We start from the raw sequence: 17,085 nt of genomic DNA, 5'->3' as shown, positions 1-17,085 counted from the left end.
TCAAATGAAAATTGAAATTTCAATTTCATTTTCAATTTCAATTTGAAATTTCATGTGACAGAAAGAGACAGCTATATCTGATTTCCATTTGAAAGAGTAAGAGGTAGAATTTCAATCGTTTGAATTTCACTCAATTGAAAAGGTGTGCCAGCGCCATAAGAAATCATTTTGTTGAAATAACATCATTTAATTATATTTTTCTATGTTTTACTGAGTTTGTTTTAGAACATGCATCGCTTTTAGAAATTTACAGGGAACTTTTGAGATTCTTCTGATTTTTAGGAGGCTGCATCTTAAATAAAATATCCGGACAAGAACTATTTATTTCTGTTTAATTGTTTGGTTTAAGCACTTTTTCAAACAGTGATATTTTAACTTTTTATTTTCTTTCTGTAAAAAACATTAATTCTGCTTCTTAGTTTCAAAAAAGAGAATATCATTCTGATGTAAGTGTAACCAGGTGGGCAATTCTGTAACGCTCTGGCATGACAAATTAGGTTCGAATCTTAGAAGAGCTTTTTCGAAAATGCGATTCTGTAGCCGTGACATTATCATTTCAGCTAACGTGGCATTGTCAGAAGTCACATATTTGAGATTTCTGGCAAGTCAAATGACAATGAATTTTGTTAAACAAATCAACCAAAACAGACTGTATTTTCATAAAATCATCAAGTAAAGGGATTTCATTAAAAATTCAATGAATTGTATTTTCGAACTCATATGATATGACAAAAAAGCTCAAATGGCATTGTCAGGTTTCGAACTCACGCGTGATAATGTCACGAAAATAACAGAATTCCCCTACAGATGAGCAATTCGAAAGATTCATGGTACTATTACAATCCAGAGGGAAATTTTTGTACTAAACATTTTTTTAGTACATGTCAATCCTCATGCGCTTTTGCGTTTTCGATTTTTTTTGTGTTGGTTCCTGTCGCAACTGATTTTGCCAGTCCTCGTCGTGAAAAGAACCAACGAAAAAAAGTAGATTAAGTAAAAGAACATAACAGTCATGTACTAAAAAAATATTCATGAGACAAATTTTTTTCTTTCATTTTTCAATTGAATAGCACCATTAGTACCTTGTGTCACAAAAATAGCACAAGTGATCGTGCTCTATTAAAAAATGAAAAGGAAAAATCTAGAAAATCACTCTTTCGAAAATTTTTTAGTACATGACTGCTCATGTGCTTCTGTATAATCGAATTTTCTTTTAGTTGGTTCCTGTCACGACTGTTTGGTGGTTTTGGAACATGACGAAGACCAAGGAGAAGAGTCGTAACAAGAAAAAATACAGAAAAATTAATAACGCAGAAACATATCAAAACAGACATGTACTAAAAATGCCCAGAAGACAGATATCCCCTTTACATTTTTTATTAGAATATCGCCATTAGTCCTTTATCATTTTTAAAGGATGATAATCGATGGATCCATTCCACACCACACAGTAAAAAAAAATGTGTAAAAATTTACTACTATAATATTGCAAAATCGACCATTTTAGTTGTTTAATTTAAAAATGTTTAAAAAATGCGCAACATTTTGGTAATTTGTTGTCCCGTGATTCAAAATTACCACTATTATAGTTGAAAAATTTTCAACAATATTGTTTAATTTGAAAATGTGTAAAATTTTAACACTATAATAGAGTGAAATCGGATAAATTAATTATTTAATTGCGATCTGTGTAAAATTTCTCACTGTTATAATCATAAAAATTTTTCAACAATGTTTCGTGATTTAAAACTGTTTGACAAGTTCTAAAAATTACCACTATTATAGTATGATTATAGTTTCTCACATTATTATAGTGTGAAAAAATACACAACTTTATGGTATTTTTTGTTACATGATCAAAAATTAACACTATTATAGTTTGATCATAAATTTTAACACTACTATAGTATGAAGCCTTGTGTATTTCAACCAAAGTTGTTGAATTTTTAAATAAAAGTTGTGTAAAAATTGTTGAACTTCCAACTAAGACTTATACTTCAGTCGAGATGCTTTTCATTGGGCAAAAGTCATATAGAACATCAAATATTTATATGCATAATAAGTATATCGTGATCCGATTCATTATCGGATGACCACCAAATATCTCTCTGTATTATATTTTATTCAAATTTAGAGATTATTAGTGAACATTTAATTCTGTAAATCGCATGAAAAATATTTAGGGTTAAATTTATCAAGGAATTATTTTGTAAAATTTAAAAAATCAATAATTTATTTTTCAGCCAACTAATAAAGAATTTTTAAAATTGATGAAATTTTAGAAAATCCTATTGAACCATTTCGCTTTCACAAGTGCGAATTAAGTTACTAACCGTTTGCTTCTTCGTCGACTCCTCTCCCGTTTCTGCTGGTGTTGTGGGTAGTCCAGCACTATCTCTGACCGTAAGAGACTCACTACTGCGAGCCAGTGGGGTCTTTGTGGTCTTGTCGTCGGTACCAACACTCTCCCTCGAAGCCCTCCTGGAGCCATCGCCACCCTTTGCGGTCTCCTCGTAGATGGGCTTGGGTTTGGGAACTGCCTTCCCGCCCTGTGTCTGATCCTTGTCATCAGCAGCACCCGAAGTGGATAGCGAGAGCTGCGACGTGCTGTAGCGGTGGTCGGTGAAGGGAAGTGGAGCTGATGCGAAAATCCCTGAGATTCCGGCGCCCAGGGAGGACTGACGTGTGGAAAATTGTAAATCGGAGAGTCTGCAAGAACCAACATTACAACTCGTCAGAGAATTTTCGAGCAGCCACCAGCAGAGCACTCTTGGCATTAAGTATTCTTTACTTGAATAAATTATTGTACAAATTGAGAAATATAGGAGTGCAGAAGAAGTCCAACTGTGCTCCTTATGAGTACTCCCAAACTCAATTCTCATGCGAATTGCACTATTTCTTCGACCTCGTCTTCTTGGTTTTCAGTCCTACTCTAACAAGTTTATTTTGTTTCAGTCAACATTTATCATTCGTTCGAAATAAGATCAGCATTTTAAAGTGTGTTTATTTAACTGAAATACGAAAAACTAAGGAAAACTTTCCAAATAATGGTTAAATATGCTGTTTGAAAATCAATTCAGAAATTTAGAATGAATTTATAGAATAAGAAAATCAGAAATTAGGTGAAAATTATGATGAATAACTGAATTTCATTAATCGAATCCGATTTTGATAAAATCTATTTAAGAACTTATCATCTACAACACTGAGAGAAATCCGAAAAAGTTAAAATAACATTCCGGAAATGTTTATTTTACCCTGCTGTATTGATCTGAAATCGGTGTAAATATTACGTTTTTTAGGTGTATTAGGGGTTAAAGTTATCCTTTTTCATGTTAATTTTACCCTAAAAAGGTGTAAAATTAACATTGAAAAATGTTGATATATTTTTAAACCTAAAAAGTGTTAAAGTTATGATGACAAAAGTTGATCGCAGCCCCGTTTTTTTCTCAGTGAAGGGTTGAATGACTTACGTTCAAAGAAGTTTTAAAACCAGTTTAAATCTAAAAGAATTTGTGCTTTTTTAAGATTATTTAAAAATAAAATTTTCGTTTTTAAATATTCGGAATAATAAGGAAAATATAGTTTTCTGCCTTTCTAAAACAAAAAACTGGAATTTGTAAGTTAGTATTCAATAAACTCAAATAATTTTCTGTTTTTCTTTTTTTATTTTTTGTAGGTTTTCTATTTTAGAAATATATGCAAACAGGGTTCTTTCAAAAATGTCGCATGATAATTCTCTCGATGAACTGGCGCAATTGACTTTAGAGGCATGTCTCCGGTGATTGCCAGTGCAAATGTTAGTCACCCTAAGATGAAAGAACTTTTTTGGTTTTGTCCAGAGCTTTCGATCTTGATGGGAATCTTCTTCAGTGGTCAACTAAATTGTGTTTCCATAGTCTTTCTTATAGGGATCGTGTGGTTCACCAGGGTCAAAGAAACATCTCTTTGGCAGGGAACCCTTATTGACACTTTCTTCAAAATATTGAAATTTATTTAATATAACTAATAAAATAAAAGTAGAATAGTGTATTTTCTCTATTTTACTTTTTCATAAAGAGAATTGTCTAAGGACAATAGGCAAAACGGTCCAATCTTTGGCCACGAATGAGACCTGTACCATCGAATAGATATTGGCAAAGGTAACAACTTTTGTTCCGGGACCAACCCAAAAGTATGTAGGAAAAGCACTAGAACATAAAACATAACTGTACTGACTTTTTTTGCAAAACTCCTTTTATACAATAACGGTTAATCATATATTGGTCGTTTTTAAGAATAATTTCTAAAGAATGACTCAAAGAAAATTTTCCTGGAACAAACCGTATCTTTATCTCTTCGTTTTCCCTGCAATTTTCCAGACCTTCCTTATAAATATTTTACCATCCTTAAAATTCATAAAAAAAAGGATTGTATGTAGGGAAATGTCTCTTGTTCAGCAATATTCTTCTTGAGGAAAGAGTTAAAACCTTTAAAGATCGTAGGGTCCTAAAAGATAACATTATTTAAATACTTTGAGTAATAAATTTAGAGAAAAAAATGTTTTAATTAAGCCATTGAACCTTTTGTTAAAATTCTGTAGTAACGGGTACTTTTACAACTGTATGAACTTCAAGAAAGGAGAATATCTCTCTAAAGAAGACAAAAGGATGCAATCGAGGCAATATTTTTAACGGAATTAAATAATATTTGAGGATACCTATGTGAGATAAAACTGAATACAAGAAAAATGGATGGAAGGAATACGGTTTCTTTTAGGAAAATGTTCCTTGAGTTCAGTTCTCTTTTAGAAAACGTTCTTTGGCACCAATAACTTACGAGATACTGTTATTAAATAAAGCAAGTTTCACAAAAAATATTACTATTCATTTCTTAAAAACTCTTTCTTTAAGATATCTCAAAAAGTTAACATGATGGACTACGACGATAAGTTTCTTCGGGTGATATGTTCAAGATACACCAAGGACTCCGAAAATACCTATGATTTGCCATTAACACTTTAAGGACGATTGGGTCACCCGTGACTCATAGAGAAAATAATTTTTCCTGACTACCTGAAGTTATATCTTTCTAATGTTTGTACATAATCGCGAAGTAGAAAGATGTAGAAATCTAGGATATTTTTTGCAAATCTCCAGCTATTTGCTATATAAAAAATATTTGAGCTGAAAAATAAGGAATTTTCAAATTTTCACGTTGGTGCTTGAATTTTAATATTTTTAATATTTCTAACTTTTTTTAAGCAAAAACCTCTTGGGACTAGAAACTATAATAACTATACATAATATTTCTCAACAAAGTAAAAATTATAGTTTATTAGTATTTTCAGGAAAGCTTCATAATTTTCATGGGTCATATATGACCCAATCGCCCCTAAAGGTAAAAAACACCGAATTTGTCTCTAGTGGATTTTCGAAGATTTGAGGCTAGACTGTTTCATGTTTTTGTGTATGTGTGCGCAAAATAGTTAATTATTCGTGTAATATTGTGTGATATATCAATTATCTGAGATTTCCCAGTGCAATACTGACTGAAGTAGGTAATATTTTGATACTTCTGCGTATATGTTGTAAATTCATAACTTTTTACTCTTGTAAATGACTTCAAAAATGGGAAAAAATTTCATGATCAATGAACCCGAAATCATCCACATATTATGCCCGGAAGATAGCGATGATGCCGACAATCTTGTCCTGAACGAAAGCAACATAATAAATTTGGAACAAGACGTGGATGAAGTGGACTTTGAAGTCTTCATCGAAAACGCATCAACTCCGGAAGAACTCCCGGATCCATAGTAATGTGCAACTGTACGTCTTAAATTCCCACAGACAAACAACATTGCACCTACCCATTATCATCAAACATGTTTGGAAGAAAACTGAAGTGCACATGGTGCTATCAGAAAAAAGGATTATAAGACCAATTGTATCTCTGTGTTACCTTACCAGTATGCGACATTTGTTTCGATGAATATCATAAAAATTAAAAATGAAGTAAACAATAATACAAATTTTTTCATAAAAATTATTGTTTTTGTGTACCAGTCTTCAAGAGTCTTTGAGACCAAAAATTGAATGAAATTTCTTAAAATTAATTTTTGATCGTTTTAATTTTTACTCGTATTCTAAATATTTTTTTTATTATTACAAATATATTCAAGTTATTTATGCTTCAAAAATAACAGAGCAAACGAGTAAACTAGTCGTCTGGAAAATTTTGTGCTTTTTTACCTTATGGACGATTGGGTCATATATGACCCATAGTTTTCCAGGACTCCTAGGGATGGGAAATTTTTTTTTAACTATAAATCTCTTATTTAGGCTAAAAAATCGAGGGAAATTTGATTTCATTGAATTTCGCTCAGCGGAAAGCTTCTCGTCCTTAAAGGGTTAAAGTTGAAATCATATATCGACTTTGACCCTAATTTCATTAAGATCGGTTAAGCCGTTTTCGATAAATAAAATGTCAAAGTTGTGAATTTTCAGAAGGATATCGTTTATTTTCCAAGGACTGACAGTCCTTTTTGACTTGGGTCTCGGTAATTTTTAAGTCATACACCAATATCTATAAAATGGGCCTAGTCCCATCCCTGGCGAAGGGTTGGACCAGCTCCCATAGATTTCTGCCCATTGTCCTTTCATGTCCTGATTGTTTCTGGAAGAGTGTGTCAATAGGTGTTCCTTGCACCTTTATATGAATTAGGTTTTCGGTTTATTTAGAGCATAAAGAATCAAACAATATTTTAAGACGGAGACTAACATCTACAACATCCCTATATCTGTGAATAAGAAGGTAATTAAATTTTTGATAAAATGAAACAATAAAAAGTCACGTAATTCTATGGAAATCCTCGTACCGCTCTTCCTTTCTGGCCTTTCCATGAGAGAAAAGTAATCAAAAAGTCTTAAGGGAAACCTCCAAATTGCTGAATATGTATAAGATTTGTAAATTGTAAATAATTGCAGAGGGAAGTGGTGGGTTCATGCTAAGGCTTTAAAATCAATATTTGGAAAATTGTTTGAATTTAAAAAAAGAACAACAGCCCCTGCGGGAAGAAGCCTTGCGGCAAAAAGACTTCCTGCCTCTGAAGACTGGGTTTAGTGATATGCTATCTATCTTACCTAGGTGCAATAGTAACTGAAGCTCTTCTATGCTCCGTGACAGCTGGCATGAGTCGTTTTGTGCTGTGGAAGTCAGAATCAAGTGTATTCTGCCTGAGGCCACAGGAACGTCTCATCCTCTCGGAAACTTCTGTAATTTCACTGGACGTATTCTTGATATCCAACTGCGATGGCACTTTCGGTCTGGACAAAAATATACGATGGGGTGGAAATTAATGGGGGTATATACGTATAGTTTCGGTGATAAAACTTTTCTCCTTAATTAAATTATCTAATGTTGTAGTAATTCACCGAATTTCGCCTATCAGTTGAATGGTACACTCACCTGGCTCCTGCTTTATTTGACGGCAAACTCGCACCTTCCTCCTCCCACGGACAAATAGACACAGACACAGATGATTCCACAGATGGACCTGAATCCCATGGACAAATTGCTGCGCCAGGTGCTTCGATGGACGCTTCGACATTGGGTGGCTCCCTGAAAAAGGGTAGTCAGAGTGGTGAAGCGAGACTCCTTGGGTCTTCCTTGGGGACAACACTAAAAGATTGTATAACATTTAAGGATGTTCATCTCATAAAGATAGTAAATTACACTTTAAATCTTTTCAACAATTGTGGGGTGGGTTTAAGATCATAAAAACAAAGTTCCGCTCCATCATCACTAAAATAATCACTTTATATATATATAGCTTTTGACCAGACAGTGTTCAACAGTTAAAATATGTTTTGTAATTATGTACACACAACAGAGAAAGAGTGTTTGGCCTAATTGATGGGTGGCGTGAGAGAAGAAGAAATTTATTTTGTGACTTGCAATTATTACAAAAGAGGGTATTAATATTAAACAAATACAATGAGAATACTGACATCGAGATAATTGGATAAGTTCGCGAAACTTTAGAAGTTGAAAATTTGTGGTTTACTGCAGCCTTCAATAACTCATCAGATTCATTATCACAGAAAAATAAGAAAAAAACAGTGAGTGAAATAGATAATTTACATCAAATGCAATTTTTATACACATAATGTAACTAAAAATAAAACAGGAGATACGAGATTACACAGTAAAGTGCCTTTTATGAAATACAATTGGTGGATGACTTTTTCTTTCTTTTCTGCTTATAATGTGATAAATCATCCTATCAAAACACACATTTCCAAAAAAAAATAAGAAACACAATCTTCTTCCACAACTAGACAATCATCACAGTCGAAAGACAAGCTCAACAACAGAGGTTCATAATGCAAAAGTCATGGTTTTCCCATCCAATTTTTTCCGTTTCCCATCCTCTCACTAAGGATCTCTGCCAAGAAAACCCAACAGGAAGTGGCAAAAATATAATAAATATCATATTCTGTTTCTGACCTCTTACATACGTTCCCTATTCAAACGCTTTCCTGTTTTTCTTCAATTCAAATTGACAATTTATACAATGTTAAAAAAAAGACAACAAAATATTAAAGGAAAAATATAACATTCTTGATTTTTCTTTTTAATTCTTTATGCCAAACAAGTTTGTCAAAAGGACGTTCTTCCATACAGAGAGTATATGGAAAAGTATTTCAGAGTAGGGGATGGTGGAGCAGTTCACGCACGTATGACTCTCACGGCGTTATCGCACTTGCACATTAAAATTTTAATGTGATTCACATTAATTGTCGCTTGTGAGCGTCCAAATATGTTATTTGTGTCTTTGAGTCACTTAATATTTGGGGTTTTTCTATTTATTGATAAAGAAGTGGACTTGGCCTGAAAAAATAAGTTTAAATTTACCTAAAGCATAAATATTTTTCACATTAAAAAATTAAAGAGGAAATCGCATTAATTTTTCGCATTAATGCTATAAATCAATTTATATCAAATTTTGCGGGCCAAGTCTACCTTTTTATCAACAAATAGATCAAATTTTGAATATAAAATGATTCAAACACACAAATTACACATTTGGACTCTCACCAGCGACAATTAATGTGAATCATATTAAAATTTTAATGTGCAAGTGTGATAACACAGTTAAAGCACTAAATTAATATTAAGTTATATTAAAAAATTGATGATACAAAGAGGGTTTAATTATAGCTTGAATATAATTTAAACTTATTCTTCAATTGGGCTTTAAACAAGTGTTCAGTTACATGAAACTACCCCAATCTCCCCTATCAAACTGGACAGGAAAAATCCGATACAGGGGAGAAATGATTACAATGTTCTTGAAGTGTATCAGAAAAATTGATAGCTTGGGATCATCATTTAAAGGACTGACGCAGAAATCAATCCCCGGAACATTGCAAAAAATTAAAATAGGGTAAAATAGGCAAATTGTGAACCGAATATAATCCTGAACTTTAGAATTTTCTCACTTTCAGAAGGACAAGGAGAAATATAATGCCACGAAGAAGTTTAAGACCTACACATTAGGTCCAAAACAATGAGGAAATATCAAAGTTCAGTATAAGATCTAATCTATTGTACCCTAAATACTAAAAAAAAAATTTAAAAAAAGGCATATTTTCCGTTCACTTTCCACTACGTTTGATCAGACCGAAATACAGTGTCGGCCATAAGTTTCTTGGCAAATCTATGTTCGAGAAACCAGGTGGAAAAATAATAGAAAATGCAACTTTTTGAAATTTTTCTTTTTTTTATTATATACAGTGGCGGCCAAAATAATAGAATCAACTCCGCAAAGACCACTATTTTACCTTTAGCATTTTTGTTTATTCCGATTCGTTGGAATAATTTTAATATAGAAATATTCAAATAATTATCTTACGTCAAATTAGCATTGTTTTGGACACTAGAGGCCCCTATTTTTCAAGAATACATCAATAGTGAAATTTGGTTTAAACAACACGATAGGACCACTTTCATTTAAACAAAAAATGTGGTCTATAAATCGAATAAGTTTAAATAAAGCCATATTTAGAAACCATAAATGACAGTTTTCTAATTTTTTTGGTCGAACTGAAAGTTTCAATATTGACGTATTCTGTGTAAAATAGAGACCTCTAGCAGCCAAAACAACCCTTATTTTACGATTCTAATATTTGAAAAATTTCTACTTAAGAATTATATCAACAAATTGGGAAAAAATACAAAAGTTAAAAAATATAAGCTTTGCAAAGTGATTCTATTATTTTGGCCGCCACTCGTATGTTACGAAATTTTCTTTCATATAAAAAATAACTGTTTTCCCAAAATTGAGCATTTTTCATCGTCCAAAAGATTCTTGACACATTCGTAAAACTTACTCAAAATGGTCAAACACCTTCTTTTAACCCAGTTATATTTTGAAGAAAATGAATTATTTTTTTTTTAAATACATAAAGAACATCTATGGATTACAGGCAACTCATTTGTAAAAAAAAAAATTGAAAAGGTGTGTTTTGCTATAATTTTTTCCTCCTGGTTTCTTGAACATAGATTTGTCAAGAAACTTATGGTCGGCACTGTACTTTAAAAATACAAGAATAATTAAAATGAAAACATAGATTTTTAATCAATTCTCTAAAATTGTTAATTTTTGTACAACATTTGTTATACAATTTTATTTCAGATTGCAGGATTAATGAATGATTATGACTACCACAAATTAACTTTAAACGAAAAGCTCTCCGAAAATTGAGTCGCAATCTGGCTCGATTTTTAAACTTTTTAAAATGAATAATTCGTAAAATATAGTTTAAAATGCCGTAGTTTTAAAAATGTTTATGAATTTAAACTAAATAGACTAAATACTTTATTGTGTTAAAAAAATTAGAAAATAATATGTTATTTTTTGATCTTCATGATCCATGTAACCCCTTAACCCTCAAAAGGCGTATTTGATTTAAAGGATTGAAAGACTCTTGTGTTTTTCTTGTTGTTTGGAAATTTAAAACTTTCGGGAACTGGGCTTAAACAGAAGTCGAAGAAAAGTTTTCATAATGGTCATTTAAAGTTTCAGGGGCACAACTCAACAAGTTTGCTTTGTACGGAATATATGTATGTAATGCTAACTAAGATTTTCAATCTTCGATTATTCTTTACTTAAAAAATAAATTAAGAAAGAGACAAACTCAAGGGTGTTTAGCCTAAAGTCAATTTGCAGATAGAGCTTTTTGTTCTTGTACCCCCTAAACTTTATTAAATATCGCAAAACTCTGAAAGTTAATTTTCTGCTCCAAGGCATTTAATAGAATAAGAAAAATGAAATGCCTTTAATTTCTTATAGTAAAATGCTTTAAATGTTATAGATATTTTTATCTGGGATTATTAGAAGTTATAAAAATCTGTAGGGGGAAGTTGGGTACTTTTGAAATTGGGATTTTTCACCTGTTTTTAAACAAAATTGAGCCTTATCGCGATATAATTTAGCTACACAAACAGATTGAGAAGCTAAATTACGTTATGATATGGCTCAGTTACACTTAAACATAACTATGCTCAGCTAGTTTTCCATGAGTATCAAATATCTGAAAATATATAAGGGAAGAGTACCAGCGATTGGCAGTGTTCCTCGGATCGTCAGGTTAATACCACATTGTTGCTCCAAATTAAATGATTTTTTTTTTAAATTATTAACTACTTTTCACCATTTAACTCTTACAAAAATACAGTGCATTAACTCAGATTTAATTTATAAAACCAATTTTCCCTGAGACACTTGATTAAATTCCTGACGATCCGAGGTACAGAGTGCAAGTTTGCAATTACACATATTTTTTATTAATTTATTGTAAAAATTAAAAATTCAAAAGCACAGATATAGTTAAAGGGATAACTGATGTATCAATTAGCATACATAAAAATACCAAATAATGTTTTGTGGATTATATTTTCAAATAAATATGGAGCATGTCTCTTAACATTCCGATCCGGGGTACTCTTCCCTTACACAGAAAAAAATTATTTCGTAAAATTATTCGTAAATGTTTTTGCATTCCTATTGGGGACTTATAAAATTCTCGGTATCGTATAACCCACAAAGAAGTTCGTAAAATTTTGTACTTTTTTTCGTAAAAACATTTGTTCGTAAAATGTTCGTAAGCACACACAAAAAAGTTCATAAAGTTCATTTGTTCGTAATTTTTTGTTAGACAAACAAAAATCTACGAACAGAGGTTTGTAGAAGAACAAAAAGTGCTTCTCAAGTGATCAAGTTACGAGGAATGTTTGTGATAAGGTACAAACTTTTACGAACTTCTTTGTGGATTATACGATTTACGAGAATTTCATAAGTCCCCAATAGGAATTCACAAATATTTACGAACAATTTGGCAAAATATTTTTTTTCTTTATAGGGTGGAGTAACCACTTATCGCCACTTTTAGAAAAATGTGAAATTAATTTGATTATAACTTTTGACCCCTTATTATAAGATATCTCAAATTTTGACACAAAGTTACTGAGATGTATTGACTCCAGATTCATCAAAAAAGTAGTACTCCAATTTAATGTTGAACTACTTAAAAAACTGATTTGTATTAACAATGCAAAAATAACCAATTCGTCGCCACTTTTTACCACTTTTCGCCAGTTTTGTAACCACTTCTCGCCACCCTCTTGAAATCGTCCAAACTCGATTATTTTGGGCAATATTATGCAAAGAATACATTCAAAATTTCTTTTTTCTCATGACCACCTTATTATTACTCACTTTAAATGAATTTTCTTCCGTTTTATTGGAGAAATCAAATTATTAGACTGTTGCAGAAAGTAAACAAATCAGATTTGACAACTGAGAATCTACGAAGTGAAGTTAGCGTCGCCTATTAAAAAGCAATGGCGACAGGTGGTAAAATCAATTCAAAACATTACCACTTTCCGCCATGCCTCATTTTTACATAAAAATAATATTAAATGAAATATTAATGAACTAAATACAAATTTTATGTATTCTACGAATGTAATTAAATATGCAACAGACAGATTATTTATCCAAAAACGTAAATTTTGTTTGATGAAAATTTTATGGAACTTGTTATATTTGGCAAGAAATATTGGATTCGATGCACTTGCTTAAAATATTGCTCTAAAAAATGCTTAAAATCGTAAATCCAAAACGAATAATTAATATTTTTCGACTCTATACGTAGCAGCAACAAAAATGCAAATAACTTTGCGGCTCATTTATTTCATAAATCGTGAAAAATAATGATTTCAATATAGGTGGCGAGAAGTGGGGCACTGGCGAGAAGTGGTGATTCCACCCTAGAACAAATACGAAATAATTATTGGTCGTCCTAAAAAAAATATTTTCGAAAGTAATTCATGCGTTAAACTAACCTAGCCTCCCCTAATGCAAAAAATAGTTGAAAATATACTTGCCAAATGGAAAATTCAGAAATCACGAGCAATATTGTCAAATTAAATATGGCTTGAAATGATTTATGATCAAGTTTGAGTTTTTTGCTGACCAAAACAGAATAAGGGATAGCGCGCTACCTTCGGACGACTCATTTTTTTTCTCAATGTTCCTGATGGATTTTACGATTTTACTTAATGCCCTTATCAGGAAATTTTAGGCATTGGACTAGCTGAGAAAAAATGAGTTATTCGAAGCTTGAGTCGTCCGAAGGTAGAGCGCTTTCCCCTATTTTGCTAACCCCGATTTTGTTAATGGCCAAAATATCTTGTTACTGATCAAGAATGTTTAATCCTTTGAAGCTCGTTCAGCCTCATATGGGAAATTCATCACATATAAATTTTACTCCACTTGCCAAGTTATTTTGGCAAGAATATATTTTATGTCATAATCATTTTATACTGAATCTTCATTATTTTCCCAGACTCTTAGAAGGTCACGAACTTCATTAAAAATGTTTCCATAAATAATTTATTAACGTTAAAAGCTTTTTTAGAATTAATTTATACAGAGAATTATTCGGTAGCACATTTTATTAACAACTTTCTTTAATGAAGATGTCATGGCAAATTTCGAAAACATGTTATAGGCAAAAGAGATTTATTGGGAACCCCCTTAATAACATTTTGCTGTTAAAGATTTTATTTTGAAAGAAAATTCATGCGACATTTAATTACGAGCGTTAACAAAGAAAAATCTCATTATTATTCTCAACACGAATTTGAAGTTCCAAAAGTGATATAGTATTGTCCAGCTAATAAAAAAAGAAGATATATGGAACAGGGGAGTGGGGGGCAGGTGGATGAAGTTTTCTCGTTCTTTTAATTAGTGCTTATTCTTCATTAATATATCATGAGTAATTTCTGTCTGCAGGCTTTCATACACAAGTATTTCCTGGCCTATGGATGGTTAAAACGTTTATGTACTTTTCCTTTTATTTTGTCAAAAAAAAATAATTTTCGTGACTGATGTACGACTGAAAAAAACGAACACAGAGGAGGGTGGAGGATACATAAAAAAGGAGGAAAAAGGAACAGAACAAAACACCCAAACAGAAAAGCAACATAGAAAAAAGAGTTTTTACAGTGTTTTTTTTTTGTGATTTACAACACATTTTTATCCACATGAAAATATTATTCAGGAAGTATTTAGCTTCTATTTAATTTTTAAATATTTACGAATATTACAATAGAAGGAAAGTTCTTTTATTTTTTTTTTTGCATTGTAATGAAAACATCGAGGAAATCGCTCCAATGTATTTTATTCACTTTTTTCCCACACATCAGATTCGGATTTTTCATTTGGTTAATTGACCTCCCTTCGGCCATGATCTTTTTTTTCAAAAATCTTTTTCAAAATAAAAAAAGCTAAATAAGTCATAAGAAAATTATACCAATGACAAATTTTGGATTTGGAAAAATTGTGTTTAGAAAAAAAATTAAATAAAATACATTTGAACAAAATACAATATATCGCAATTTACACAGAGAAGGTTTTTTTTTGTGTTTGGAAAAACTATAAATTACTTTTTATTTTGTTTTCAATTAAAGAATTCTTTTTTTTTTTTGGTTAGAAAAAGTAAAGAAAGAATAGAAAGAAAGAAAGGAAAATGTTCGACGTCTTACTGAATTTTCGTTTTCTGATTGAATCCTCCTGTGGGGAGTGTGGGGGCAACTTTGTTTGGGACTTCCGATTGCTCCGCTATAACAGCTATAACCAACCCACCTGATGGCATATCACCCCTGTAAATCACCATACACATCATCACAATATTTTTTATATTATAATTTTATTTGCTTTTTGCAAGAGGTTATTGCGCTTCGGCTTTTCTTTTACATGGGACAACTTTTGGCTCCTCAATGTTTCACAAGACCAAAGTCGTAGGGTTTTTGTGTGTATTTTTTTTATCAACTTAGAAAACAGAGGGATTATCCTTTGCAAAGGGAAGGACTAAAAGGGAGGACAAACACAGGGTGATTTTTCCTTAAGTAAATTACATTAATCCTGATTTATATTCATCCGGCCGAATAAAAAGGTTAAATTTGCAACTAAAATAATAATGAAGTAAATTTGATCAATCTTGTATAAATAGTGGAGAAAAATTTAAAAAAAATATAAAATAACAGGGGTTCTAAAATAACTTTAATTCGTATCTCAAAGCCTTTGATCTCTATAAAAGTATAATCCAACTTTTAATTTTCTTTCTTGTATAATTTTGTATAGTTTTGCTATGCAACCTCAGCTTTTAACTAAAAAAAACCGGTGGCAGCTAACATCTCGGAAGGGTGCCATTATTCCGAAGAGACAAAATTCCGAATGTATCAAAATCCCGAAGAGTCAAAACCCCGGAGAGACAAAATCTTGAATGGGTAGAAATCTCGAAAACTGAAATTTCGAAAAGCTGAAATCCTTAAAAGCAAAATTCCGAATGGGTAAAAATCCCGGAAACTGAAATTTCGAAAAGCCAAAATTCTTCAAAGTCCTAAAGAGACAAAATTCCGAATATGTCACAATTCCGAAGAGTCAAACCAGAGAGACAAAATTCCGAATGGGTCGAAATCCTGAAAACTGAAATTCTGAAAAGCCAAAATCCTTCAAAATCCTAAAGATACAAAATTCCGAATGGCTCGAAATCTCTAAAAGCCAAAATTCCGAAAACCCAAACTCACAAAATCCGAAATCGCGAATAGTTAAAATTCTGAAAGTGACGAAATTATACGAAGGATAATATGTGGAATTATTTTCCAAAACACTAAAAAATTCCCTTAGCCTCCAGCAATTGCGGGTGCAATCGTGGCAGCTATGACACTTTAAAAAATTCGAGATTATAACTTTCGGAATTTTAGCGTTCACAATTTTGGCTTTTGGGATTTTGCCTAGGAAGGTGAAATCTTGAATTACGGATAACGTGAAATCCGGGACAACGTGGGAATTCCGGAAAAACCGATTTAGGCGGCGTTCTAATAGCTTTTCCGAGATTTCGAAGTGGCTTCAAAGAGCTCCATATAAAAAAAAGAACTTGCCATCCCCTTGGATTTAGGGATCGACCAATCCTATTAAAACTTGATTTTAAAAGATCTATTAGGTAATTTAGAAACTTATTCTAGACTTGCACAATTACTAAATTATTACTAGAAAATCAAAGTCCGAACTTAAAATCGGGTTTGACCGGAATTTCAAATTTAAATGCAATATCTGATTTTTGTTTTGGATTTTTTCCCTAAAGGCCTCTACACATTGGTAGTAATTTTCGCTAAAAATTACATTTTTGACAGAATTTTGACAAATACGATTTCCTTCATTAAAGCAGTTTTTGACGAAAATTGCTCCCAATGTGTAGAGGCCTTAAAGGCCTCTACATACCGGGAGTAATTCCGAATACAAATATTCAAATTCCAAATACAAATATTCTTTGAGACCCTTCATTGAGGAAGGATTTTTTGAAAAACAACAATAAAAAGGCTACTCAGAAAATCTATAATAAAAATGAAAAAATAACAGCCAATGCAAAATTTAAAATGCAAATTTCAGTTTAAGGCACTCTATATATTGGGTATAAGTGTTGCAAGTATCAATTCCATAAGTTTTAATTAACGCATATAAAACGTCATGTT

General features: G+C 31.7%; 2 protein-coding genes across 3 annotated transcripts in view; one reads left to right on the top strand and one right to left on the bottom strand.

Moving 5' to 3' along the window:
- LOC129806029 (regulator of G-protein signaling 9) overlaps positions 1–17,085 on the bottom strand; it is a 136,980-nt gene that overhangs the window by 6,578 nt on the left and 113,317 nt on the right. Inside the window, exons 9-12 of one of the 2 annotated variants that reach the window (XM_055854334.1) lie at positions 15,097–15,213; positions 7,450–7,602; positions 7,125–7,307; positions 2,334–2,709 (exon numbers count right to left, since the gene is read on the bottom strand). In XM_055854334.1, coding sequence (XP_055710309.1) covers positions 2,334–2,709; positions 7,125–7,307; positions 7,450–7,602; positions 15,097–15,213 — 829 coding nt within the window. The remainder of the gene's footprint in view (positions 1–2,333; positions 2,710–7,124; positions 7,308–7,449; positions 7,603–15,096; positions 15,214–17,085) is intronic. The other variant, XM_055854335.1, reaches the window with a different exon arrangement.
- The window catches only part of LOC129806037 (cytosol aminopeptidase-like), a 489,987-nt gene that overhangs the window by 370,471 nt on the left and 102,431 nt on the right, over positions 1–17,085 (top strand). The gene's annotated exons all lie outside the window — the stretch shown is intronic.

Source organism: Phlebotomus papatasi, chromosome 3 (genome assembly GCF_024763615.1).
Source record: "Phlebotomus papatasi isolate M1 chromosome 3, Ppap_2.1, whole genome shotgun sequence".
Taxonomy (NCBI): Eukaryota; Metazoa; Arthropoda; class Insecta; order Diptera; family Psychodidae; genus Phlebotomus; species Phlebotomus papatasi.
This window is presented reverse-complemented; position numbering and strand designations above follow the sequence as displayed.